The sequence below is a fragment of the Neovison vison genome, chromosome 2 (assembly GCF_020171115.1).
Source record: "Neovison vison isolate M4711 chromosome 2, ASM_NN_V1, whole genome shotgun sequence".
In the NCBI taxonomy this organism is placed as follows: Eukaryota; Metazoa; Chordata; class Mammalia; order Carnivora; family Mustelidae; genus Neogale; species Neogale vison.
In genome coordinates this window covers 61,990,176-62,017,531 of record NC_058092.1, presented here as the reverse complement: position 1 = coordinate 62,017,531, position 27,356 = coordinate 61,990,176, and the positions used below count along the sequence as shown (strand labels likewise).

The 27,356-nt window shown below is 33.3% G+C and overlaps 1 protein-coding gene across 1 annotated transcript in view; it reads left to right on the top strand.

Annotated features, from left to right (window-relative positions):
* LRRIQ3 (leucine rich repeats and IQ motif containing 3) overlaps positions 1–27,356 on the top strand; it is a 178,367-nt gene that overhangs the window by 78,798 nt on the left and 72,213 nt on the right. The window contains exon 5 of the mRNA XM_044236435.1: positions 26,757–26,886. Within this exon, the coding sequence (XP_044092370.1) occupies positions 26,757–26,886 (130 nt within the window). The remainder of the gene's footprint in view (positions 1–26,756; positions 26,887–27,356) is intronic.

Here is a 27,356-nt window from a genome sequence, read left to right as displayed (position 1 = left end):
TGCATTGATTATTACAAGTAGTTATTAACATTAATGTAAAAATCTCTTCATAGTAGTTGAAAACTTAAAAAACTATTTAGTTTATTAAAGGCTATTAATACTATATATATTCATTCATTGTTTTTTGCTAAGTTATGTATTGTTTTGAGGACACGTTGAAAATAGAAAGAAGCTTTTATTTATTGAGTGCCTACTATGTATCAGGCACTGTGCTAGATATTTTGCATGTGTTCTGTAATTTATTCTCCACAACACTGTAAGATAGATATTTTTATCTCTTTTTTTAAATAGGGAAAGTAAGGCTCTGATGGGGGCATAATTGAGTGGCATTGCTAAAACTCAACTTCAGGTTTTCTGACTCCAGAATTTGTGCTTTTTTTTAATCTTTAGAGTTTTTTTTTTTTTAATTTGGATATTATATAATGGTAGAAATGAAGACTTGGCATTGTATTATGACTAACTAGAACAAACTTTTAATAATGTGTAAAGCGCTGTTTGTGGTAAACTTCTTCACAAATAAGACTGTTTCTAAGTAGCTTGCACTACAAATGTTTCCATTATATTAACATGATTAGAAAGGACTACAAAAGGTCCAGACTCTCATTAGTCTGATTTCAGTGTTATTGAGGACATGTATTCTAGAAATAGCACAGGAATATCTTCAAGCCCTTAAAACCCACAAAAAATTACTCACTGAATTAAAAATATAGGTTTAAAGGCATATGTATCTCATTCAAAACTTTTTGCTCATTAGCACATAGTGCCCACTGTATTAATTTACTCTATATGATACTATGTTTTATAAAAGAATTATGCTCATTTGAAGTATCTTTTGGTCCTCTATGTAGAACATAAACTCACTAATTTTGAACATGAAACCTGCTTTTCTATATGCTTTATGCAGAGGAGACTTTCATTGACTATTGCATATGGTACATATCCAATTGACAACCGATTTGGGTATATATTATGTATTTATAAAATACTTACACCATATACATAGGCATATATCCAAATGCAAAATATTATGTACATATATGGGTATATATGTATATATGGGTATATGTTGTTATGGTAAGTGACTACTATGTGTGCATAAATAGAAATAAAATATTCATATTATAGAGACCTTTTATTTAATATCCGTGAAGTTAGGTAGAATATATCACTGTCAGGAAGTATTCTGACTGTTAAGAAATATTGGAAATATATTCACTATAAGGAGTTTTCTAAAGCTCTTTAATATCATTGGTAATTCTGCTAACCATATCACTATTAATATTAAGAACTATTCTTTCATATTCTATAAATATATACATTGTCCTATGCTTTGTCACTCTTTATAGCTATTACTTATAAAACATTATAGAAGTTGCTCAGCTCAATTTCTCAAGAGTAATTGAAATTATTCTAACTTGTAAGGTTCATCTTTGAGTCTTTAATTTTTCTGTATAAAATTGTTGTTCCATCTTCTGGTGGCTTCATTTGTAGTCTCCTCTTTAGCTCACTTATTTGGTGTACTATTCTTTTGTTATTTTTCTTTCTTACATAACTCGTCATTAGTGACTTAGTGCTTGGTTAATTAGAAACTATAGTGAGAACAAGTGATGCCATAGAATGCCTTAGAGAACCTAGGATCCAAGAGACATTTAAAAAAGCTAAGTAGGGGAAAGGGAAGAAGTAATAAAATACTAGGAATTTATTTTAAATTTTTAAAATTTATTTTATTATTTTATTTTATTTTATTTATTTTTAATTTATTTATTTTATTATTTTATTTCATTTATTTTATTTTATGGGAATTTATTTTTAAAAGCGCTATGTTCAAATAATGGAAAAGATTGGCAAAGAGAGGAATTAAAGTTTTAATAACTAGATAAGTAATCAGTATCTGTTTTTCTCCTGTTTGGGGATGGAAAGAGGTAGAGGAGTGAGTTCAAGTTACATTTATTTAAGAAATGCTGTGCTGTAAAGCTAGAAGTCCATATAAGCATCCAGAATTTATGGTGCATGCTTAAGCAATTGAAGGAGATACAGAACCAAAAGTCAGGATTCATTAGTAAGGAATATGATTAAAAAAAAAAAGTGGATCAGAGGAAATTGAGGATCTAGAACAATTGCTAGGGACATTATTTATCCATGGCTTACATAGTCAAATGGTGATTGGTCCTTTTGCAGAGGAGGAACTTAGATGCAGAATTATGATGGTCAATTGGATCAAGTTTTGGGGAAGTTTATATATTATGATGGATTTTAGGGAAATTTAGATACTCTTATGATGGATTTTGCTAGAATACCCTAGAATACTTGAAATTTTCTTTGATGTAGTCAACCCTTTTCCTCAAAGCTTACTGTGGAAAATATATGTCTAGGGAGTAATAGCAAACAAAGCAGTTTCTAACTGGGATGTTGGCCTGAAATTCCATTGGAAAATTTTAGTAATTTTGGCTAGACTATAAGATATACTTCATTATTTATGCTCTGTTAGCTTTGTATTATTCTTTCACTTATTTCCTATATTGCAAACATAAATTTTAGAAGAGATAGAGTATGAGAGAGAGTCACACCCATTGGAGCCAAAAGGGAAGAGATTCAGAAGAAAGGAAAGCAATTTGCCATGTATTTATCCCAGAGGCAGCCTAGTTGCTCCCTTTTCTCCTACCCTGACACCCTCACATCTGAAGCTTCCTTAAGCTGGCTTAGTCATATGTTGTTAGGAAGGAGAGAAAGCATCTCAGAGATAAAAAAGAGTGATGGCCAGGAATCTTAAGTTTCAGCCTCATGGAAAGAAAGAATAAATCTGTTTTGTAATCTCAATCTTCTTTGACAGCCTACCTCCTAGAATCATGATCTATTTTTTTTTTTTTTTCTTAGAACTTGAGCAACACCTTCCCTTCTTGAAGCATAAAGGTTGGAATTACATAACCTTTGTTTTGACACATTTTCTGGAGTGGGTGGATATGTTCTCCCTAGCTAGCAACAAAATGAGGAGAGGGATCAATAAGGCAATCCAATCCAATTTTTCTGGAAAGGATTTCTTACTTGGAACCACTTTTAATACATTGGATATTCACATCTTATACTCCTTTATGCCATTGTATGTTTCCTGGAGACACTGGACATAATCTAATATGGCAGTCATCTATACTAAAGTAAAATTTGCTTTAGATAGTTGATTTGGTTGAAATTTAGAAAATTTTTATTGATTTGTTTCCTTGCTTCCAAAACTTTTTCTCATAACTAATGCTGACGGTATATACATGCCATATTGAACACCATTTTCATAAAACAAAATAGAACATCTTTTCAAATACAGTCCTTCTCTGAACCTTTTCCATTATTATTAAATATGTTTTCCTAAAGATATATAAGCTTTCAGATTGGCTTCTTTCACTTAGTAATATGCATTTATCTTTCCTCCTTCTCTCATGGCTTAATAGCTCATTTCCTTTTATCACTAGATATTATTTCATTGTCTGGGTGTACTGCAGTTTATCCATTCATCTTTGAAGAACCTCTTAGTACTTCCAAGTTTGGGCAATTAGGAACAAAGTTGCTATAATCATCCCTGTGCAGGCTTTTGTGTGGACATAAATTTTCAAGTTGTTTAGGTTAATGTAGTGGAGCATGATTGCTGAATCACATGGTAAGAATATATTTAGTTTTGTAAAAATCTGCCAAGTTGTCTTCCAAAGTGGCTGTACCATTATGCATTCTTACCAGCAATGAATGAGCTCTCATTCATTGCTCCATATCTTTGCCAGGATGTGGTGGTTCTAGTATTCTAAATTTTGGCTACTCTAATAGATGTCTAATAATGTCTTGTTGCTTTAACTTGTAATTTTTTAATGACATATACATATTTTCATGTTTACTTGCCATCTGTATATCTTTGTGAGCTGTAGTTCTCTTTTTACTTTTAAAAGATGAGTTGATTTATCACATGTCCTATGTGAGTTAGAGGAAAGAAAAGGGCTCACCTTAATTAGGGCTACTGTGTAGTGTACAAGTGCATTTACATCATCGTCTATGTAGATTATGTTCCCTGGGGTTGTGCACAGCACAACTTGCACAGAAGGATGAGTTTGCCCTAATTTTATAAATCCAAGTAACTAATCATATATGAGGATTATTTTTGTGTGTGTATGCACCTACTTTAAATTCAGGTAAATATGAGAGTAGAGGGAGAGAATAAAATAAAAATAAATTAAAAAAGAATAGTAACCATAATAATAATATTACAGGCCAAGAAATACTGAATTTACTTTTGCCTTCTTTTTCTAGCTCAACAGTAAGTGACAGTAAGCAGATATAGGGAGGGCTGATCTTCTGTTGGATTCAGGAGATAAAGATTTGGTCACCTCATTTTAATGATATGAGGTGGTAAAAAGAAACTTAAAGATATTTTATTTTTAAATTTCTTTTTTTTTTTGTGAAATAAGAGTGCTTTTTTTTATACTGGAAACTAATCTTTATTTTCAATGTGTTTCTGTAATGTTGTTCCAACCTATGTAATTCTATAAGAAAGAAGCTTTGTGATGACAGTCTTTAAAAATTGTCCTTTGTTATTGTCTGTCATTTTGGGGCCCCATCAGCAATTCAGTTCATTTCAAATGGGTATCTTTTGAATATTTACAATGTCCTTAGCATTGAAAGAAACTCTGAAGCCTTAGAAAATTGTAATCAAGCATGTTCTATGCTGTAACTTTTAGGGAGAGAGGGAAAAGCTAAGAAAAACTCACTGGGTAGGGACTGACATATATAAAGTGTAGAACTGAGAGGAGTATACAAATTCAAATCTATTTTAGTTGCTTACATCTAATGGGTCTGACCAAAAGAGATAGAGTTATCCTGAGTATTAAGACTTCAGGGAAATAGTGGCTTTTAGTGGTAGGTGGAAGTATGAGATATTGGAATAGTATATACAGACAGATGCTAGGGTTTCCTGAGGCTAAAGTTAATTTAATTTAAGCTTAATTCAGCCCTCTTTTAGCTTAAAAAAAAAAACAATAATGATGGTTCAAAAGTGAAAGTGAAGCTTAATGACCTCATCAATACTTAGGGAGCTAAATGTAGCCATTTAATAAAGTTTTACAGGTATTTATTGTGTGCTTTTTAGGTATCAGGTTCTCTGCTCATCACTGACAGTAAAAATAAATAAAGCAGTGTCCTCTTTAATCAAAGATTTTACCGAGACTAAAAAGAGAAGACTTGGAACTAGATGAATAAGATTAGGACAGAAATATGAAAGGATAATATTACCATTTGTGGTTTCTCAGATGCAAGGAGTGTCATTAGCTGAGAGCTCCAGCTTTTCGTTTAGTTTAGTTTTTTTTTGTTTTTTTTCTTTTTTTTTTTCTTCAGGGTCCAGCTCTGCTTTCAAGTCTAGGTCACACTATTTTCTTTAGGTAAACTCTAGCCAATTAATGAGTAAGGCAGTATTACAAGGACCTGGCCGTTTCTACTCAGTGTGGGATTTTCAGACAGACAGACTTTGCTTCAGAGTTCCAAGGTGGTTGGCAGAAGCTCTCCCTGATTAATCCACTTCCTCCATTTTCCTTTAACTGGTGTTACTTCCCAGTAAACCATTTGCACACTTAATTCTGTCTTGGTATTTCATTTCTGGAAAAACCCACCTGTAACGATTTATGTGATTAGTGCCGTAAGATTCAGACAGGAAAATTTGAAACCAAGCAATTGCAGGATAAATTTTGAAAAGCATCAAGTGAACACTATTTTAATACAAATCGAGGTGAAAACTTTGGGAGTTGCCAAGGTCAGTAAGAAAAAGAGAATTGAGCAAAGGATTCACCTAATAGCATAACCTATCTAGAAGAAGTAAAGAGATAGGAGCTATGAAGTGCTGTTGGTACTGCTCAACAGATACTTTGGTGCATTGAAGTGAATAAAGAAGAATTAAATGACTTAAACCTGAGACAGATAGAAATTAGGAAAAATTTATAAGGAGATTATTGTAAGTTATGCCCGATGATAACTTCATTGGTATCTCCCCCCCATTGTATGTTTTAATATCAATAATATACAGTAATATTGTCCCCTAGTAATCACAAAACAATTATAAATACAAATGTAAATAAAATCTTTTTATTATTAATATTTCTCAGTGAAGTGCCTGTCTTTTCTATTTTTGAAAATTATCTTTTTTTCACAATCATAGCTCCATCTCCGCTCCATCTCAGCTCCATCTCAGAATCTTCACATATCTGCATGCTACTCTGACATTTTAGAACCTGTTAGAGAACAATTGACAATATATCTACAGATTTCCTTTTGTTAAAATATATAATTTGGATGTAATCTTTTGCTCTTTGTAAAAAGACATTGTGTACACACTTCCACAGACTATAATGGGTATTTCTGCCTGAAGTATTTCCTGGAGAGGCAAGAAATCTACCTGGTACCCTTCAGCTTGGCTCTCTTCATTACTCAGTTTCTTATCTTTTTGGGCAACTGACTCAGAGGAGAAGCTTAATTTTATACCAAGCAGAAAACTGACTTACGTTTATGCCCTTCAAGTATTTTCATTTGCTTTATTACCACGCACTACGGATTGCCATAATTATTGGGTCACCTGAAAGTTCAAAACTTGAGATTTTATGCATTATCCAGATCTTGTTTTTCTTTAGGACTGTTCATTTATATCTCATGGTATAGCCTTGAGTTTGAATGATGTGGACAGTATCCCCTCCTTGGGCAGACATGGGCTTTGATATTTTACTCTTGACCTCCTGAGACATCAAACATATAATTTAGTTTGTAAGTTGTTTTTTCCTGATCTACAAATATTATTAGAACAAAAACAGTATTGAATATTGGGTTTACCTCTCTGGGATTTTGATTTCTGATAAATCTTTAAATCTGGATCGTTGACCTGATAAATCCTAATTTTCTTGAGAAATAATTCCTGTTTTATGAAGACTTTAAAAGAATTTCATTTGGCTTTTTTGAAATTCAAAATTGGCCCAAATTTCTATTCTGCCAATCTTGAATGTGGTTGTTTTGACTTCCCATATTTTCTATTATTAAATAACTAGCTCATTTTCCTTTGATCTGATAACCATCTTTATTTATTTATTTACTTTATTTATTTACTATGTTTTTAAAAGTATATTTTAAGAAATAACACCTATTCTCCTGAAGCTGTTTCAAAAAATTGAAGCAGAAGGAAAAGTTCCAGACTCTTTCTATGAAGCCAGCATTACCCTGATCCCCAAACCAGGCAAGGACCCTACCAAAAAGGAGAATTTTAGACCAATATCACTGATGAATATGGATGCTAAGATTCTCAACAAGATCCTAGCCAACAGGATCCAACAGCACATTAAAAAGATTATCCACCATGATCAGGTGGGATTCATCCCTGGGCTACAAGGATGGTTCAACATTCGCAAATCAATGTGATACAACAAATTAATATGAGAAGAGAGAAGAACCACATGGTCCTCTCAATTGATGCAGAAAAAGCATTTGACAAAATCCAGCATCCGTTCCTCATTAAAACGCTGCAAAGTATAGGGATAGAGGGAACATTCCTGAACCTCATCAAATCTATCTATGAAAGACCCACAGCAAATATCATCCTCAATGGGAAAAAGCTTGCAGCCTTCCCATTGAGATCAGGAACAAGACAAGGATGCCCACTTTCACCACTCTTGTTCAACATAGCTTTGAAGTCCTAGCAACAGCAATCAGACAACAAAGAGAAATAAAAGGTATCCAAATTGGCAGTGAAGAAGTCAAACTCTCTCTCTTCACAGATGACATGATTCTTTATATGGAAAACCCAAAAGACTCCACCCCCAAACTACTAGAACTCATACAGCAATTCAGCAATGTGGCAGGATACAAAGTCAATGTGCAGAAATCAGTGGCTTTCTTATACACTAACAATGAAAATACAGAAAGGGAAATTAGAGAATCATTCCATTTACTATAGCACCAAGAACCACAAGATACCTGGGAATAAACCTAACCAAAGAGGTAAAGGATATGTACTTGAGGAATACAGAACACTCATGAAAGAAATTGAAGAAGACACAAATAGATGGAAGACCATTCCATGCTCTTGGATTGGAAGAATAAACATTGTTAAAATGTCTATACTGCCTAGAGCAATCTATACTTTTAATGCCATTCCGATCAAAATTCCACCGGCATTCTTCAAAGAGCTGGAGCAAATAATCCTAAAATTTGTATGGAATCCGAAGAGACCCCGAATCGCTAAGGAAATGTTGAAAAACAAAAATAAAGCTGGCGGCATCACGTTACCTGATTTCAAGCTTTATTACAAAGCTGTGATCACCAAAACAGCATGGTACTGGCATAAAAACAGACACATAGACCAGTGGAACAGAGTAGAGAGCCCAGATATGGACCCTCAACTCTATGGTCAATTAATCTTCGACAAAACAGGAAAAAATATACAGTGGAAAAAAGACAGTCTCTTCAATAAATGGTGCTGGGAAAACTGGACAGCTCTATGTAGAAGAATGAAACTCGACCATTCTCTTACACCGTACACAAAGATCAACTCAAAATGGATAAAAGACCTCAACGTGAGACAGGAATCCATCAGAATCCTAGAGGAGAACATAGGCAGTAATCTCTTCGATATCAGCCACAGCAACTTCTTTCAAGATATGTCTCCAAAGGCAAAGGAAACAAAAGCGAAAATAAACTTCTGGGACTTCATCAAAATCAAAAGCTTCTGCACAGCAAAGGAAACAGTCAAAAAAACAAAGAGGCAACCCACAGAATGGGAGAATATATTTGCAAATGACAGTACAGGTAAAAGGTTGATATCCAGGATCTATAATGAACTTCTCAAACTCAACACACACGAAACAGGCAAAGACATCAAAAAGTGGGCAGAAGATATGAACAGACACTTCTCCAATCAAGACATACAAATGGCTATCAGACACATGAAAAAATGTTCATCATCACTAGCCCTCAGGGAGATTCAAATTAAAACCACACTGAGATATCACCTTACACCAGTTAGAATGGCCAAAATTAACAAAACAGGAAACAACATGTGTTGGAGAGGATGTGGAGAAAGGGGAACCCTCTTACACTGTTGGTGGGAATGCAAGTTGGTGCAGCCTCTTTGGAGAACAGTGTGGAGATTCCTCAAGAAATTAAAAATAGAGCTTCCCTATGACCCTGCAATTGTACTCCTGGGTATTTACCCCAAGGATACAGATGCCATGAAAAGAAGGGCCATCTGTACCCCAATGTTTATAGCAGCAATGGCCACAGTCGCCAAACTGTGGAAAGAACCAAGATGCCCTTCAACGGATGAATGGATAAGGAAGATGTGATCCATATACACTATGGAGTATTATGCCTCTATCAGAAAGGATGAATACCCAACTTTTGTAGCAACATGGACGGGACTGGAAGAGATTATGCTGAGTGAAATAAGTCAAGCAGAGAGAGTCAATTATCATATGGTTTCACTTATTTGTGGAGCATAACAAATAGCATGGAGGACAAGGGGCGTTAGAGAGGAGAAGGGAATTTGGGTAAATTGGAAGGGGAGGTGAACCATGAGAGACTATGGACTCTGAAAAACAGTCTGAGGGGTTTGAAGTGGCGGGGGGGTGGGAGGTTGGAGTACCAGGTGGTGGGTATTATAGAGGGCACAGCTTGCATGGAGCACTGGGTGTGGTGAAAAAATAATGAATAATGTTTTTCTGAAAATAAATAAATTGAAAAAAAAGTAATAAAAATAAATAAATAAATATAGCCTTAAAAAAAGTATATTTTAAATATCAAATCTCTTTTTTTATATTGATTTTAAAATTTAATTTTAAGTGTTAATATTATTACACAGTGTTTCTTTTTTCCTTTTTTATTACTTAAATTCAATTAGCCAACATATAGTAAGTACATCGTTAGTTTCAGATATAGAGTTTAATCATTCTCATCAGTTGCTTATGACACCCAGTGCTCATCACATTATGTGCCCTCGTTAATGCCTATCACCCAGTTACCCCATCCCACAACCCATCTCCCCTACAGAAATCCTGTTGGACTTTCCTTAACTTTCCTATAGTTAAGGGTACATGGTGTTTCTTCTTCCTATCACTACCATGAGCAGCCTATATATTTTATATTACTTTTTGAGATTTGGTAATAATTATCTATATTTTAGGGAATATTAATTACCTAACAATTGTCAGTACTTTTATTAACAAGTTCTTATTTCAGTTTTTTGAAAATATATATTTTTATAGGTTCTTGTTTGTTCTAGGTAATCTAGCTTGAAACTTGATTTGTTATAATTCCATAGATGCTGCAAAAATTCATATTTATGATTCAAAAAGAAAAAATATATTAAAATATATTAAAATCTAGTTAATAATTTCAAATGAAAGTTAATGATAAATGTGTTGTTTTGCACATTTTTAGTTATTTTCTGTTTCAGTTTTTTCAAATGCTAAAATAATTTGCTAATTTATTTGGCTTTTTCCTTACATTATTAACTTATCATAACACTAAAATTGTTATAGTTTTTTAAAAACTTGAATCCTAAAATCACCTGTAAATTTTTAATGATTTTTCTCCAGTGTCTTTTCATTATATTAATTATTTTGGGTACTTCATATCTTTGACATTTCATTATAAGTCTGACAAGCACTACTGAAACTGAATTGTCAACTCTACAATATTTTTTATAATATATCTACTGAGATAAATTTGCATAACCTAAAGTTCATCCTTTTAAATTATTCGAGTCAGTGATTTTACGTATATTCACAGACTTCTGCAATCATTACCATTATCTAATTCCAGAACATTTTCATTGCCCCAAAATGAAATCCCATACCATTAGCAGTTATCCTTGTGGGCCCTTGCGACCATTAATCTATTTTCTATATCTATGAGTTGGCCTATTCTGGGCATTTAATATACATAGAATAATAAAATACGTGGTCATTTGTGTCTCGCTTCCTTCACTTAGCATATTGTTTTCAAGATTCATCCATGTAGTATCATGTATCAGTATTTCATTCATTTTTATGGCCAAATAATACTTTATTGTATAACTGCCACATTTTGTAATCTGTTCATTAACTAGGTTGCTTCCAATTTATGACTATTATTAATAATGCAGCTGTGAACATCCATATACAAATATTTGTGCAGACATATTTTTCAATTTTCTTGGCTAGATACATTGTAGTGGAGTTGTAGGAGGATGAGATGGTAATAAATTTTTGATGAAATAACAAACTGTTTTCCATGGCAGTTGTACCATTTACATTCATATCGTCAATTTATGAGAGTTTTAATTTCTCCAAATCCTCACTACTTGTTATTATCTGTCTTTTTTATTATAACCAGCCTGGTCAGTATGAATTGGTGCATAACTGTGATTTAAACTTTTATTTCCCAATAACTAATGATGATGAGGACATTTTCACATATTTATTGGACACTTGTATGTCTTTGGAGAACTGTCTATTCAAACACTTTCATCATTTTATAATAGTTTTTTTATTATGTTCAATTAGCCAACATATAGTAGTACATAAATAGTTTTTGAGGTAGTGTTCAGTGATTCATTAGTTGCACGTAATACCCAGTGCTCATCACAATATGTGCCCTCATCTGGTTACCCCATTCCCCCACTTCCCTCCCTTCTGTAACCCTCAGTTTGTTTCCCAGAGTCCAGAGTCTCTCATGGTTTTTCTCCCTCTCTGATTTCCTCCCATTCCTGTTATGTAGGTTGTCTTTGACTTTTTAAATTTGAAACACAAAAACTTTAATTTTGATGAAACCTAATTCATCTCTTTTTTTCCTTGATCACTTATATTTTTCATGTCAAATATAAGAAACAATTATCCAAACCAAGGTCTTAAAAGATTTATTTCTGTGTTTTTTCTTTCTTTCTTTTTTTTTTTTTTTAGATTATTTATTTTTTTGTCAGAGAGAGAGAGAGAGTGAGAGCACAGGAGCAGGAGAGCAGCAGGCAGAGGGAGAAGCAGACTCCCCGCTGAGCAAGGAGCCCAATGTGGGACTCCATTCCAGGACCATGGAATCATGACCTGAGCTGAAGGCAGACAGTTAACTGACTGAGCCACCCAGGCATCCCTATTTCTATGTTTTTTTAAGAGTTTTATAATCTTAGCTCTTCTATTTAGGCCTACAGTTCATTTTTAGTTTATATAGTATGAATTAGGAATCCAACATTGGGGATATCAAGTTGTACAGAACCATTTTTTTGAAAGGAAAAATGAAAACTCATCCTTCTATTGAATTATCTTGATATCCTTGTCAGAATTCAATTGACCATATGCAAGTGTTTGTATCTGGACTCTTAAGTTTGATTCTATTGATCTATATATCTACCCCACATAATAACTTGGCATTGCAAAGTTTTGTTACTTAAATAATATACTATTGAAGAACAGGAACAGTATCCTAAGAACCTTCAGCAGTATAATTTGATTATCATAATTACTATTTAAATCTATTACCCTATAATTTTTGTTTTATACCATTATACTCACATTAAAATAATCAATATGTAAACTCCTCCCATGTGTACAAATGTTATATTACTTACCTCCAAATTTTTTGAAAATTTGCAATTTTAAGATTCATGCATAGATAGAAAATCTGACATGAAGAGCAAGTTTCTGAGAGTTGACAAATGAAAAGAATATTCAAAGGCCTTAGAAACAATTGATGGTTTGTCCATCCATAGAACACTGGTTTATTCCACTGGTGGTATAGTATAGATTTCATGACCTTTTTAATCATAAAAGCAGCTTTGCCTGCATATTTTAAAGGCAATAGATATATGCATAAGTTTATACATATAAATAAGTATCAATATAACTACCTTATAGGAGTGTTAGAACTTGGTTAAATTTCTAATTTTATGTTCTTTAATGATTTTATTTTTTCACCTTAGCATGCTTTAGGGAAATGAAGAAGAGTGGAGTTTTTTCGGTTTTTAAGAATTTGTTGTTTAGGGCACTTGGGTGGCTCAGTTGGCCGAGTGTCTGCATTTGGCTCAGGTCATGATCTCAGGGTTCTGGGATCAAGTCCCACATTGGGCCCCTTGCTCAGTGGGGTGTCTGCTTCTCCCCCTCCCTCTGTTTCTCCCCCTCCTCCTGGCTTGTACTCTCCCTCCTTCTCCTCCTCTCTCTCTCAAATAAATAGAATCTTTTAAAAATGAATTTGTTGTTTAGATAATGATGACAATATGTCTGTATAGTTAAGCATCAGATGTGTGGTGGAACATATAAAAAATTTAATGTCAAAAAAGAAAAGATCAAGGGTAACATTTCAAAAATGTATGAACAAAGCTGTGAAAATGAGGCTTAGCTTGGAAGATATGTGAATGGAATGGAAACTATCCTAACTATACTAAGAGATTTATGAGAGGAATTGTGGAAAGTAAAGTTGGGTAGGGCTGTTAATGGATATTTTGATTTTCACCTTTGTGCTTAAAATGATTATTTGGCATACAATAGTCTCTCTACATTTTAATACCATATCTGCTGTTATACCTGTGAAATTACTTAGAATCAACAAATTACATTTGTTATTCAAACTTTTGTATAAATGGTGGGTGATCAAATGTTAGAATGGTTATTTAATTGTTTTATTTATGATATAAAGAAGAGAGTAAAGACTGAAATCTTATAGCCATCGGACTAAAGTTTTCTTGATAGTAAAATATCATAGAGAGATGACAAGAAAATGTAGGAAGGTTTCCAGAAGAAAGATGAAAGAGCATAAAAGAGGCTATAAATTTCAGAGCCTTTTTAAATTTTATTTCATTTTATCTTTTCAATGTTTTTTTCTCATTATTCTATTATAAACAGTACACTTCAGCTGGTTCAATCTCCCGTCTCTTTGTTTATTCTTACCTGTTTGCCACATGATTTCCTTATGTAAATTAAGCATCATCTACTTTTTCATATCTGCTTAATTCATGTTCCCATTTTCCTCAAGATGCTTTACAATGAGCTCAACCTTCTGATGACATTTACAGTATTTACAATTGGCATTCAAATTGGAACATTTACATTTTATCTTATTATTCACAGGAAAAGGTATTTTAATTAAAGTAAAACTGTTTAGGTTAATTAAGAAAGAATTTGAAGTAGTACAGGAGACACAGAATCGTTATGGTTTGAGGAACTAGCAAAGGAGAGTCAGTTTGGTAAGTAGCTCCACATCTAATGAGTACTGTCTCCTTTATTCACCATCACATGTCTAGCAACCATTGATGAACTATTGTGAAAAGCTTAGCAACATTGAAATTGGGTCAGGTTGAAATAGAAAGCTGGTATTAATGAGATCTGTTCTCAAGTATCAAGGCATAGACACTGTGTTAAAGGACTGTCTTAAGAAGAAAACTGGTGTTAGAGATTGCATTGCTGGAATGAAGGCTTGGGAAATGACCCAAGGCAGATGTCAACTTAGGACTGGGAAACATGGTGAAGGCAAATAGAGTGATGAAGGCTGAGAAGGAGATAAAAAATTAATTACCAGAATTATGTGTCAGGCTTTGAGCAAATGTAAATTAATATGGAACTCTAAGTATTGCTCCAGAGAAGCTAATTGTCTCTTATCTCAGGCCCTAGAATTGGAGAGTGGAGTCTGTATTTGAGGATTTAATAGCTCCAAAGGAGGGAAAGGGTGATTACCCGAACAGAGTGTATCTCATCAGCAGCTTTTTCTTCAAGACAGAACCATTGCTGCCTATTGTGAGAGATTCCAGTATTAAAATTAACTATATTTGATCTTGGCTGCTATGAATTAGCCAATTATTGAAAGCAAATTTTTTTCTTTTTCATAGATAGAGCTGATATATAAAATTCTAGCATTGTTTTGTGTCTTCCTTCCAATTCACCTCCATTTTAGCACATTGCCTTCTTTCTAAAATATCAATCAAATGCTCTGTACATAAAGTAGGCACTAAAATGCCTTCATTCATTCACCTTAAGTTCTTGGCACCAAGGCCAAAACCTCCTTCCCAGAATCTCTTTACTTATTTTTCTGTTTAAGAATGTGGTTGTTCCCAGAATTGTTCCTCTCTATCTGTCTGTCTTCACTTCAGCTTGCAGCATCAAACAAAAGAATAAAGTCCCTGGTAATGTCCCAGTACCGAGATTTGGTCTTTTTCAATATTAAGTAAGTACGTTTTCCTGATTTGACTGGAGTATGGTTACTATTATTTTTCTTGTGTATGTTTCTACTTAAATTTATTTATATGCTGCTTCCTTGTAAAGTGACTTTTATGTGGATGTCTTTACTCTAGGAAAATAAATCACTTTATGACAGGTTGTATTTTATTTTGTTTTGCCACCCTTTATCTAGCACAGTGAAATGCACATAGGAGGCACTTAACAAATATTTACTGATTGAAAACACTATTTATTGCATTTAAATGAAGTATAATCTAAACTCTACTTATATTATTTTGAATTATAACTCATGGAATAATTTTATTATATTTTCTTAAAATATTATTCCACCATGCTACTATGAAGAAAGTAGCTAACAGAAATCTGTTTATCATTGAGCTTTTTCTATGTGGGCAGGAAGAAATAAGGTTATCATTGAAAGATGACAGATGAAAGTAAGATGCAAGTCAAAAATAAAACAGTGCAAAAAGATCTTACTAAGTTATGAACTATGTATATAAAACATTTTTTTGCCAGTGCTGTTACACTAGAACTTAGAATAGCTTTCAAAGATAAAGAAGATAAAGGGGTTACTCTACACTGTGGTCATTGTAAAGAAATTCATTATTCCAGAAATGTTATAGGCTAATTATATAAAAAAACTAAAAACAAATTATATAGATAAATTAATGAATTAATTTTTAATGAATGATTAAAGAAAATGAAAATGGAGAGCCTTAACTTTTTGCAGCATGTTTCTTTTTGATACAATTAGAGGTAGAGTACTTGGAATAGGGGCAATTGATTTGACTCACTATGCTAAGTAACTTTTCCCCCAGATCTTAAGAATGTTGATAAATCTTGAAAATACTAGTTCAGAGACAATATTAGAGTCTTATACAAGATCCATTTTTTTTAATTGGGGCATAGTCTTTGTGTGGGAAATAATGGATATTATCCATTGCTAAATACTTAGGAAATGCTCATACTCATTTCTTTCTTTCTTTTTTTTTTTAAGATTTTATTTATTTATTTGACAGAGAGAGATCACAAGTTGGCAGACAGGCAGGCAGAGGGGGGGGGCAGGCTCCCCACTGAGCACAGAGCAAGGCTCGATCCCAGGACCCTGGGATCATGACCAGAGCCGATGACAGAGACTTAACCCTCTGAGCCACCCATGCGCCCCCCCCCATACTCATTTCTTAAAGAAACATCTCAGTGAAGAGTAGATGTAGGAGAAAATATATAAAAAACATGTCTTTCCTTTTTAACTTAAACTTTTGAGTTCATTGAAATGTAAAAAAAACTATCATTCATACTTTTAGGTTTCTTGCTATCACATAGAACCATGATTATTAGAATTTGTGAGCACCTAAAAGCAAATCTGGAGCTCTCTGTCTCAAGGCAAAATATAATATTTGCTTACTATCATTAACTAATGGTACACCTCAAGAGTTTAACTGTATTTTTTTCCATCTTTAAACTTTATCACTGTATTTTTCTTCAGGGTAAAAAAAAATTATGGGTCAATTTTCACTGAAGTGGGCTGGATTTATGTATTTACCTCTCATCAGTGTCAAAAGGAATTGTGCACATCATTCCCCGGACAACAGGATGAAAGCCTGTCTCTGATTGGACACTAGGGATATCAGCTGTACACACAAGATAAGTGTAAAGTTGAAAAGAGAATTACATTTAGTAATTCATCCAAGCCAGGATATTTTAACAGTTTGAAACTTGCATAAAAATGATCATGAAATTATTTACTTCCTCAAACAAGAAAGTTAATATTACCATTTTTAAATCCAGTGAAACTTACCATCATAAAAATTTTGCTTTACAAAACTGATAATTCAGAATTTTCAAGCTGTCCATCTTTTTCTAATAAAAAAATAACAAAATCAATAAAATGACCCATTCTTTACCACTTACTTAGAATGAATTTTTATTTGTTCAAGGTAAGAGAGTGTCTGTTTCTATGTATATCAATATTGATCTGTGCCTTGAATGACAAAAATTAGTGTTTTATGAGTCATCTAGAAAGTGACATAGAATTTCTTATAATAAATTTAAGTTCCATGACTTAGAAAATATTAACTATCACACTGCTGCTTTCTGGTCTATTGGGGATCGTTTTAGAGATATTCCATCTAAGCATGGGTGTTTAATGACAATATTCACCTGGAAAGCATGGAGGGACTCATAGTAAGTTGCAGGCATTTTTTATACTTCAGTTGATGTTTAATGAATTTAAAAATTCTGGCAATACCTGCTCTAATAACTTACAGTCCTAAAATAAGCCTGTTTGTGTCTTTTAAAGTTTTGGTGACTACAGTTTTGAGTCCTTTTATTCAGCCACAGCAATACTGGACCTCATGTAAATAATAAACTCTGGACCATACCTGAAATATTTCCTATAAGTGCAGTAGAGCTGAGGTTGTTAAAGATGTTGTGCTGAATACTCTGCAGTCAAGCCAACCCAGAGATTTGTACTGGGCCTATAGAACTTTCGGGGTGGCTAACCAGGGTCAGTGATAGCACTTAGTCTCTCCCCCTCCACTCCGCAGTTCCTAGCACATATGTAGCATTCAGAAGGAAAGGACATAATTAAACTGCATTTGAAATAGGTCATTTTAGTCCTTAGTAGTGTAATAAAAGCTTATATGAAACAATATTTACTAATATTTTAAGCTCCCAAATGAGTATATTACTCCCAGTTGCGGGAGGCTAAAACTTCAATTTCAGAAAATATTACCCAAGTAATTCTTATTTAATCAATTTGATAGTTTATCAATATGTATGCATAAAGCATATTTAAGTTGGTTACAAGGTGCTTTACTTAGAAGCATAATTATGTATATGGTTACTCTGTTAATTTATTGAGGATTTTGTGTGTGTGTGTGTGTGCGCGCGTGCACGCGAGAAAGAGAGAAAGAGAGAGAGAGAACTGCTTCCTTGGATTCTAACCCTAATTTAAAACATATACACTCTCTAAAATGCTGGATTTGCTTAAGATACTTAGGGTAAAGGAGAGCAACCTAAAAATCAGTAAAATGTTGGCAGTCTCTATCTGTTCTTTTTTCTCTTCTGTTATATGTGCGCATTGTTAAATACACACAGAAATATAGACTCTTGAGCTATATATGTTACTAGTAAGAAAAAGATTTTTTGTTTTCTTTAGAAAATTCTGTTTTGTTGCCCATCATTAAATTTTACACCACCATATGAATTTGTCTCATTTGGTGATCACTTAAGCAGTATTAACCTACACTGCTAATATATACACTGTCTCTTTTCATTTCAAAATGATTAGATTTACTGATTTAAAAAAATCATAACTAAATAACACATGAGGATTACTAAATGCAGATTCTTATTAGGAACGTATTTAGTATTAAGCCATTAAAGCCTATGTTCTCAATTCTCTCTGTCCCTCTCTGTGTCTTTGTCTCTCTGTAGATATCCTCAGTTTCCGTTTAATGAAATCACTTAATTGGAAACAAAGTTTTTCTCACTTTGAATTTCTTATCTTGCTTCCTGTGTTTTCCATATCTACATAGAATATTAATCATTAAATTATGAAATATTTCAAGAAGTCTAAAATTTAAGTATTCACAAAATAATAGCTTTGTACTGATGCCTAGCATGGTGCCATGGATGTAGCTGGCACTCAATACATATTTGTTGAATAAACTAATCAAATTTCTCAATCCTTTTTTGTTATTTGTGAGTTGATACTGCAACAGAGGTTGAAGAATCCAATCCAAAAAGTGGTGCAGGGATATCGAGATAAGTAAACCACAGACCCAGTCCTCAGAGAGAATAATTTCTTCTAGGGGTGAGAAATGTACTTAACTATGATATAAGGTAGAATGCATAAGTGCTTTGAAAGTTATAAACAAAATAATATTTGTAGAGTTACACACTTTTAAAAATGTGGTCTTTAGGTAAACCAGTTATAGAATTATTCTAAATTATTACTATATAATACATATTATTACTATATAATACATACTATCAGACAGTATAATCAATATGTTAGTAAAAAATAAGACTTCAAATAGAATTGCATTGTCATGTAAATAATAAGTAAATATATATTTAATATGTTAATATATAAAATATATATAATATACAAATAATGAGACTTTTAAAGAAACATAAATCTGTATCTATAAAAGTTTTCATGCCTTTTACTTACTCTAATACCAATTATTATTATTAATGAACTAGCACTATGTTCTCTCAACTTGAAATTATAACCTATTCTAAAATCTTTATGGAAGTTTGCAGCATCTCTTTTTACTGAGTTTGAGAACCGCTACTAGCAAGTATCCACAAGAATGTAGCAGACAGAGTAGGCCTCAGTAATTTACACATTGACACCTCTAATCTTGGTAATGATGGACCTTAGACCTTAACCATTCTTTAACTGAGGGAACATACCTGTTATTCTTTTTTCCCCATGTGTTCTTTAAATGGAAATTTGCAGCAAAATATAATATTCAGTCACCTTCATTTCCCATGGCTACTTTTTGTATAGAAGAGAAATGTCACACTTCTTTCTCTATTTACTATGTGTCCTATATTTGTTTATCCAGGTCATCCTTTGTGAATTCTCTTCCTCATGTATCCAGAGTATTATCATTTCTAGTCATCTCTGTTAAGATAGAGTAAGATTGGGAACAAATACTAGATAATAACAGTTTTTCAAATAGCAGTTAAACCTGTCAGTTGCTTCTAGGGGACTATTTTTAAAAAGTAATTTTTCTCATAAAACTTTATTTTAAATCATTCCCCTTTTTCCATGTTTTTTTTTCCCCCTGTTAACCATCGCTTAGTCTTAAAAGCAGAGTTCAAGTGTATGTTAGCCTCTCCTCTGTTGAAGTTATTGCTTGCTAAACTTAATGAGAGGCTATGTAGCTAAACAGTAGAGTTAATAGTTTTCATTCAGATGAAAAAGGGTAAAGTTTTTAGTTTGGGTTTTAGTATATTATTAAAGTTAGCACTTTTAAAGATGATGTCTTAGCTGGGAAGAGGAAAGGGAACAAAAGGAAGAGAAAACAGGTGGTAGGATACCAAAGAACTAATGGTTCTAAAGAGGTTTTTGAGATAATCCTTCAAATGGAGCCTCCTTACAATGACCATATATAATGTAGACAAAGCAAATGCTTGGTCAACTGTAGTATAAATAGTATACGACTAGATAATATAACATTGAGTCTCTGTTAATCTGCTTTGGTTAAAGACTTATAATATGCTTTAAAATTAAAGGGCTCTGATTTGTGTCATACATAATCTGAAAACAAAACTACAGTCTTAGAATACTAACTAACACTAACTCAGACTGTTAAGGGTTGAAAATGAATCTTGATTTTCTGAGACAGAAGAGTTTAGTAGAAAATATTTACCCTTGGTCTAGAAAGTCACCACTTCTCAATTTTTAAATGTTAATTATCATCTCTCGGGGAAAATAAATATTTGGTACAGTCATCCATCTGATATTTTACAAGCATGTACTTAGTTTGTCAATTATAGGAAGTTCTATAGCAGCACAGTTAATCTAGTCCAATTTTCAGTAATGTTCTGAAAGTTTTTTCTTATGATTATGTGAGATTAATTCATATACATATGTCTTTCCCAGCTTTTGTAGCTATTATAGATTATTTTTTCCTAGCTTTTCTATAGTACTGTCAAAGGAGAGCTCTTTCATTGCCATTTTGGTTCTCTGGTTTATTGTGATGTAGAACAACAGACAGTAGAGTAATGTGCCCAAGTAGATGTATGATTATTCTTACCAGATGATTATGTTTATGCTTTTTGTACATGTAACATATTGAGGAATGGTTAAGTAGAAGAGACTCTAGAAAATTAAGAGTTTAAGTTGATGTACATGATGAAAAAGGGGATGAAAGAGCTGTAAAAGTGTTGCTGAGTAAAAAGCTTTGGAGTAACTGTACAGTATGGAGATTTCAGGGTTAAAAGAGAAAATGTTGGAAAGTGTTATTTGGGATAGAATCCTTTAAAAAATGCAAGCTAGGAATTTGTCTTTAAATTATGTCTGGCTGGACTCATTCTGAAAATGGAGTTTCACTTTGTAGTATATTGAACCAAAGTTCCTAAACCTCCACTCATTCCTTCTAGTACTTGTCTTTGCTACTATTTATTACTGTGTAATAAATAGTTAGCATTTAATTATTGAATATTTGCTGAGAGTCAGGGGCCATTCTTGGCAGTAAGTAAGGAAGACAAGCAAAGTCCTTACCTGGTGAACTAGATGGATTCTAGGAAAAAACAAAAAGTGAAAACCAAGTTATAATCCAAGTGAACAAATCTGTGATAAATGTAAATAAAATAAATAGGTTGCTGAGATAGAGTAATAGGAGAAGTTCTAGTTCTCATAAAATTGCCATAGAATGTTTTTCTGAGGAGATAAAAGTTAAGACCTCAAGGAAGAGAAGCTAGTCACGAAAAGTGTAGGAGTGTATTCTAGATAGAACAAAGAGCTTGCACAAGGACCTGAGGCCTGGAGTAGATTGTTTTGAGTTGGGTTCAAAGGACTGAATGAAATCCAATGTTGTCAGATTATGATGAATAAAGTCAAGAGTAGAATGAAATGAATTTGACTATGTGACCCAGGGCCATATTTGCTGGCTTTTCAAGCTCATAGTAAGGACTGGCACCTTGGACAGCAATCGGGAAATGTAAAGCTAAAAATAAACATGATCAGATTTATCTTTTGATAAATGTAACTGAATCTTGTAAGATCTGGTGTGAAGGCAGAAGCCAACAGAAGACCATTTGTGGTTAGAGGGGGTGACTATAGCTTAGACTAGAGAAGTAATATAAAAAAGGAAGAGAAGAAGACAGATTTGAAATATATATAGGAAGTATAATTGTCAAGATTTGCTGATGGCTTGGATAAAGAGTTTCAGGAAAGAGCATAAAATAGAGAACAAATTCTAAGTTCTTGTGGTTTGAACAAGAGTCTGCTATCATTTTAGAAGATGAGGGAGGTGGTAATTGGGGGAGGTAAGAAGCCTGAATCTCCATCTTTGTTGCCTCTTTTCTACTCTGGACTTAAATATGGCTTATTTATGTAGGGCTTACTTTAAAAAAATAACTTAGTAGGTAGGCTGCTGTCTTTTCACGTTCCAGATTATCTATCCTCATCTGAAAATATGTTGCCCTGACCTGACATAGTGCTTCAACTATGGTTCTCATCAGAAATTAATTTGGTAAGACATATGGCCATATTACACATATGGTAATATGTGTGATTTTCTTCATTCTAGATAAAATGCTTAACATAGCATAAGGTCATCCTACAATGGACTCTTAATTTGCTCTTTTAATTACAATATTGTATCCTCTTATCACTCAAGATTTTAAATTACATTATATATTGCAGTGATGAAATGCATTTTGCCCAATTGTAAAATTTATTTCTATTACATTTCATCTGTTTAATTTGGTTGATTGCTCCTGTCTATTGAAAATATTTAAAATTTCTATCTTGTGTTAACTGGTTTTGTTCTTTTGACACCTCATCTAAAAATGTCATAAACATTTCCTTTTATTATTATTCAAATCATTTGCATAAATATTGATTGTGATAGGGCTAACAAGTCTGCTTATGACATTAGAGATCTCACTTCAGGTTGCATCATTTTATGAATCCTTACTCTCTTTCATGTGATGACTCAACATCTCTGATCTGCATCGAATCATGTTATCTTTCCAAAATTGTGAAAACATTTATCTGGACATACTACAGAAATAAAGGTTTATCATATAGAGGATGTTTGAAGCTGAGTTAATTTTGACCCTGTTTAAAATGAAATTATATCTGATGTATTCACTTGTTAACTTATACTCCTCCCTGGTGATTTATTCCTCTTCTAAATGCTACCAAATATCCTTTACTTTATAAAATTATTGAGGACCTGTATTGGGATTACAGTATGTCAGTTAATAGAATAGACTTTCTGCTATTGAAAACAAGATATTTATTAGATTATCCTCAGTCTTCTGATAACTTTTCCTTCTTCATGATTTTGAGTATCAGTAAGGGGCATATCATGTCTTTTCCTTCTTGTACTATGTATACAGAAAAGCACAGTTTCTTTACCTTGGTAGCCTGTGTAAGTCTCAGTTTACTTAGGGATTTAGATGCTCAGCTTCCTAGATTTGTTTCACTGTCATATATGCAAACTTTGTCACAGATTCTTCTTTTATAAAAGCCAAGGAAAGGAAAATTATTTTAAATGATGACAAGGAATGGCATCCTTGTATATGAAAAAGAGTAAGTGGAAGAACTAAAGAAAATATATTTCTGAAAGGAATTTACTAACTACACATTTAATTTTTAAATATAATAAAAATATTAAAAATGTAAAACTTTAGTATCTAATTTTTTAAATGATTTTATTCATTTATTTGACACAGAGAGAGAGACAGAGGAGGACAAACCAGGGGTGGGGGGCTGTAGGCAGAGGGAGAGGGAGAAGCTGGGTGTGTGACCAGAGCTGAAGGAAGACACTCAACGGGCCACTCAGGTGCTCTTTCAGTATCTAATTTTTAAATTTCATGATTCTATAAATTAATTTTTTTTGTGATAGATTCCCACGCTGCTTTATCTCTCCACTGGAGTCTTCTGCCCCCTTCAAGATCCAGAAGTGTATATTCCTACATCTCAGGCTGATTTCACGGGTGTTCAGAGTGTCCTGGTACATAATAAGCTCACTTTAGGGGACCGGTTGAAATAGGGTAATAGGGTCTCCTACTTCTCCGCCATCTTTCCCCAGACCTCCAAAGAGATTGGATACTCAGATTTGACAGATACACACTTATTTTAAAAATTTCCTTTATTCTTTCAGGGAAAGACAGAAGAATATGTGTTAGAAATAGATTGCTAAACATATCCTTACATTCGAAAGAGTCCATTTTTGTGGTTTATATAGAATTGGGGATGATTTTTAATGTAGGATGAATTGCATTGTTAGTAGAGAGAGACAGTAGTTATAAAAATAGAGCAAAATTTATAGAAGTAAGAAAACACAATAATAATGATACAGAAAACTAATTGAAGAGGACTGATAGATGAATTTGAGGTTGAAGAAGCATTTACAATTGATTTTTACATAATTGATTGCAGAAGAGTAGGCTACATTATTTTTGTAATACTTTGTTTAATAGAAAGAACAGGACCCAAGTGAGAATAGCAGTAATATTACTTAAAATAATGTTATATTTTGATAATGTGTTGATATTATATATTATAGTTATTCTTGACAAACTTTATTTTTTAAATATTTTATTTATTTATTTGACAGACATAACTAGGCAGGGAGGCAGGCAGAGAGAGAGGGGGAAGAAGACTCCCTGCTAAGCAGAGAGCCCAACTCAGATCTTGATCCCAGGACCCTGAGATCATACCTGAGCTGAAGGCAGAAGCTTAACCCACTGAGCAACCCAGGCGCCCCCTTCACAAACTTTAGAAAAAAAAAATTAATATAAGGAGAATGTATAAGCTCAGAAGTAACTGCTTACCTGTCTTTCTAGCAAAAACTAGTATTTTTGTCATAGGAAGAATGGAAAGAAATTATGTAAGATAACTAGTGAAGGATTTTTAGTGAAGAATAATAACTGAGATTCATTCCAGGACTACATAATACCTAGTATCCATTGAGCATTAAAAAATGCTTGCACAATGAGTCAGTGCATAAAGACAGATTGTTTTCAATAAATTAGAGAATATCACATATAAAATTTAAAAGATAGAAACTCAAGGCTATTCAGTTAAATACATCTGTTTTGTGCATTATAGGAATTTAAGCAGAAAATTATAAAAACAGGGCACCAGGAAACATATCCAAGTGTTTCTCCTAAATTGTAGAATAAAGGAGGTTTGGACAAGTAGGCAGGTCAAGGTAGGGGGAATACAATGATTTTTTTTTTTTTAAATTTCAAAATCCTATCTGCTTTTTTTAATTTCAAAATCCTATCTGCATATTAGAGAGTTTATGTGACTCCTATCTTCTTGGATGAAGGTGGTGCTATTCACCAAAACCAGAAATAAGTTATAATAGGTTTGGAGGAAAGATAGGAATTAAATTCTATCGAGTATGAGATTTCTGTGAGATTTTCCAGAGTGAAAGGGCACAGCCCATAGGTACTACATAAAAAGGAAACAACTCAGAAAGGAATACTACTGAAGACAAATTTGTGAGTCCTTAGAATTTAGGCCAGTGGTGCTCATCAAGGAATGAATGCATAATGTCCCTGGGAATGTATCTCAAAATACAAATGTATATCCCCTTCCAAAATTCTGATCTTTTTCTCTGTTGTATACTGTGGTTGCCTACCAATATCTGTCCTTTTCTTCTTTCTTGGTAAAAACCCTGAAATTTTACTCCAGGCAGCAAAGTACCTATCAAAAAGATTGCATTGCTTGCCCTCTCCTTTGTCACTATGAGTGGTCAATAAGATATAAACAAGTTTTTTGAAGGACCTCTGGGAAAGTACCTTAAGACACATGGCCTATGCCCTTTTGTCATTTTACCCTTTTCCTCCATCTTGCTGACTGAGATACAGACATTGTGTGTAGAGCTCTAGTAGCTATCTTGACTCATGAGTAAACCTTGAGGATAGAAGCCATGTAGAGGGTAAGAAAGAGATGATAAACTTTGAAAATGCCTGGGTTTCTGATGACCTGGTGGATCCTTTGCACTGTGGTGGATAGACGGTGAAGACAAAGGTAGACAACACAGTATTAATTATTAAAATATTCCCAACCAATTTACAGACATTTTTTAGTTTACATCTGATAGTGCCCCCAACTCTCCACCAAGCTCTTTTTCAATATTCTGCTTGTTATTCCTTCCACATATACAAGATCCATTTGTACTTTTAAGATTTGTGATAATTCGGGGTACCTGTGTGGCTCAGTGGGTTAGAGCCTCTGCCTTCAGCTCAGGTCTTGATCCCAGTGTCCTGGGATTGAGCTCCATATCAGGCTCTCTTCTCAGCAGGGAGCCTGCTACCCCCCCGCCCTCTGCCTGCCTCTCTGCCTACTTGGGATCAAATAAATAAATTTAAAAATCTTAAAAAAAAGGATTTGTGATAATTCTGGTCCCATTTATCTTTCTTTCAGTGTTACTACCCTTTTTAGTATTCTATAAAATAGTTTTGTCTACCCTCTCTTAACCTAAATCTTTCTTTAGGATTTTTGGGCAACACAGTCTTTCTTCTCTTTGTTTATTCCTTGTTTTTCTTGGTGGGTTTTGTTTTGTTTTGTCATGGCACCCTCCTGACAGGACCCTTTTCCCCTCAGTCTCCCTTCAAGCGTGGTCCAAAGTATATCATTAACTCTTAATAGACAATTTATCAAAATCACATACAATAGAGCTCTTTACATCTTTTCCTAACTCTGCCTATATGACAGGTTTTTCTTGGTATTTTTTAAAAAATAAAATAAATCATTATAGTGTATAATAAATGTGAGAGTTCTTTGAGAACTCAAAAAAGTATATAACAGACATTATTGTGGTTATCATTGCTTTTATTTTGTTTCCACAGATTATACATTCTCCTGTTTATTTAAAAAATTCTAGAGAACAGAGTAAACATGTTTCTTCTATTATATATGAACTGAAAACAAAAGAAATTGGTATAAAATCAAAAAAATCAAGACATCTCACTCAAAGAGGTTAGTTATATGAATCTTTAAATTATATGTATGAATATATTTTGATGAAAAGTAAATTCATTAGAAATTAGTCATGTTAATTTTGAACTATAAATATATGATTCTTGGGGGCACCTGGGTGACTCAGTGGATTAAAGCCTCTGCCTTTGGCTCAGGTCATGATCCCAGGGTCCTGGGATGGAGCCCTGCATCAGGCTCTCTGCTCAGTGGGGAGCCTGCTTCCCCGCCTCTCTCTCTGCTTGCCTCTCTGCCTACTTGTGATCTCTGTCTGTCAAATAAATAAAATCTTTAAAAAATATATATATACGATTCTATGAAATATAGGTTGAGATTTTAGAGAAAATATGCATATCTCACTTAATATTTTTTAAATGAAAGTTGTTTCATGTTTATCAAGAACTGGATTTTGAGCATAAGGGGGTAATTAAGAGAAATAGGTGTAGGCAGGAACCATATTGAGTTGATAGCTT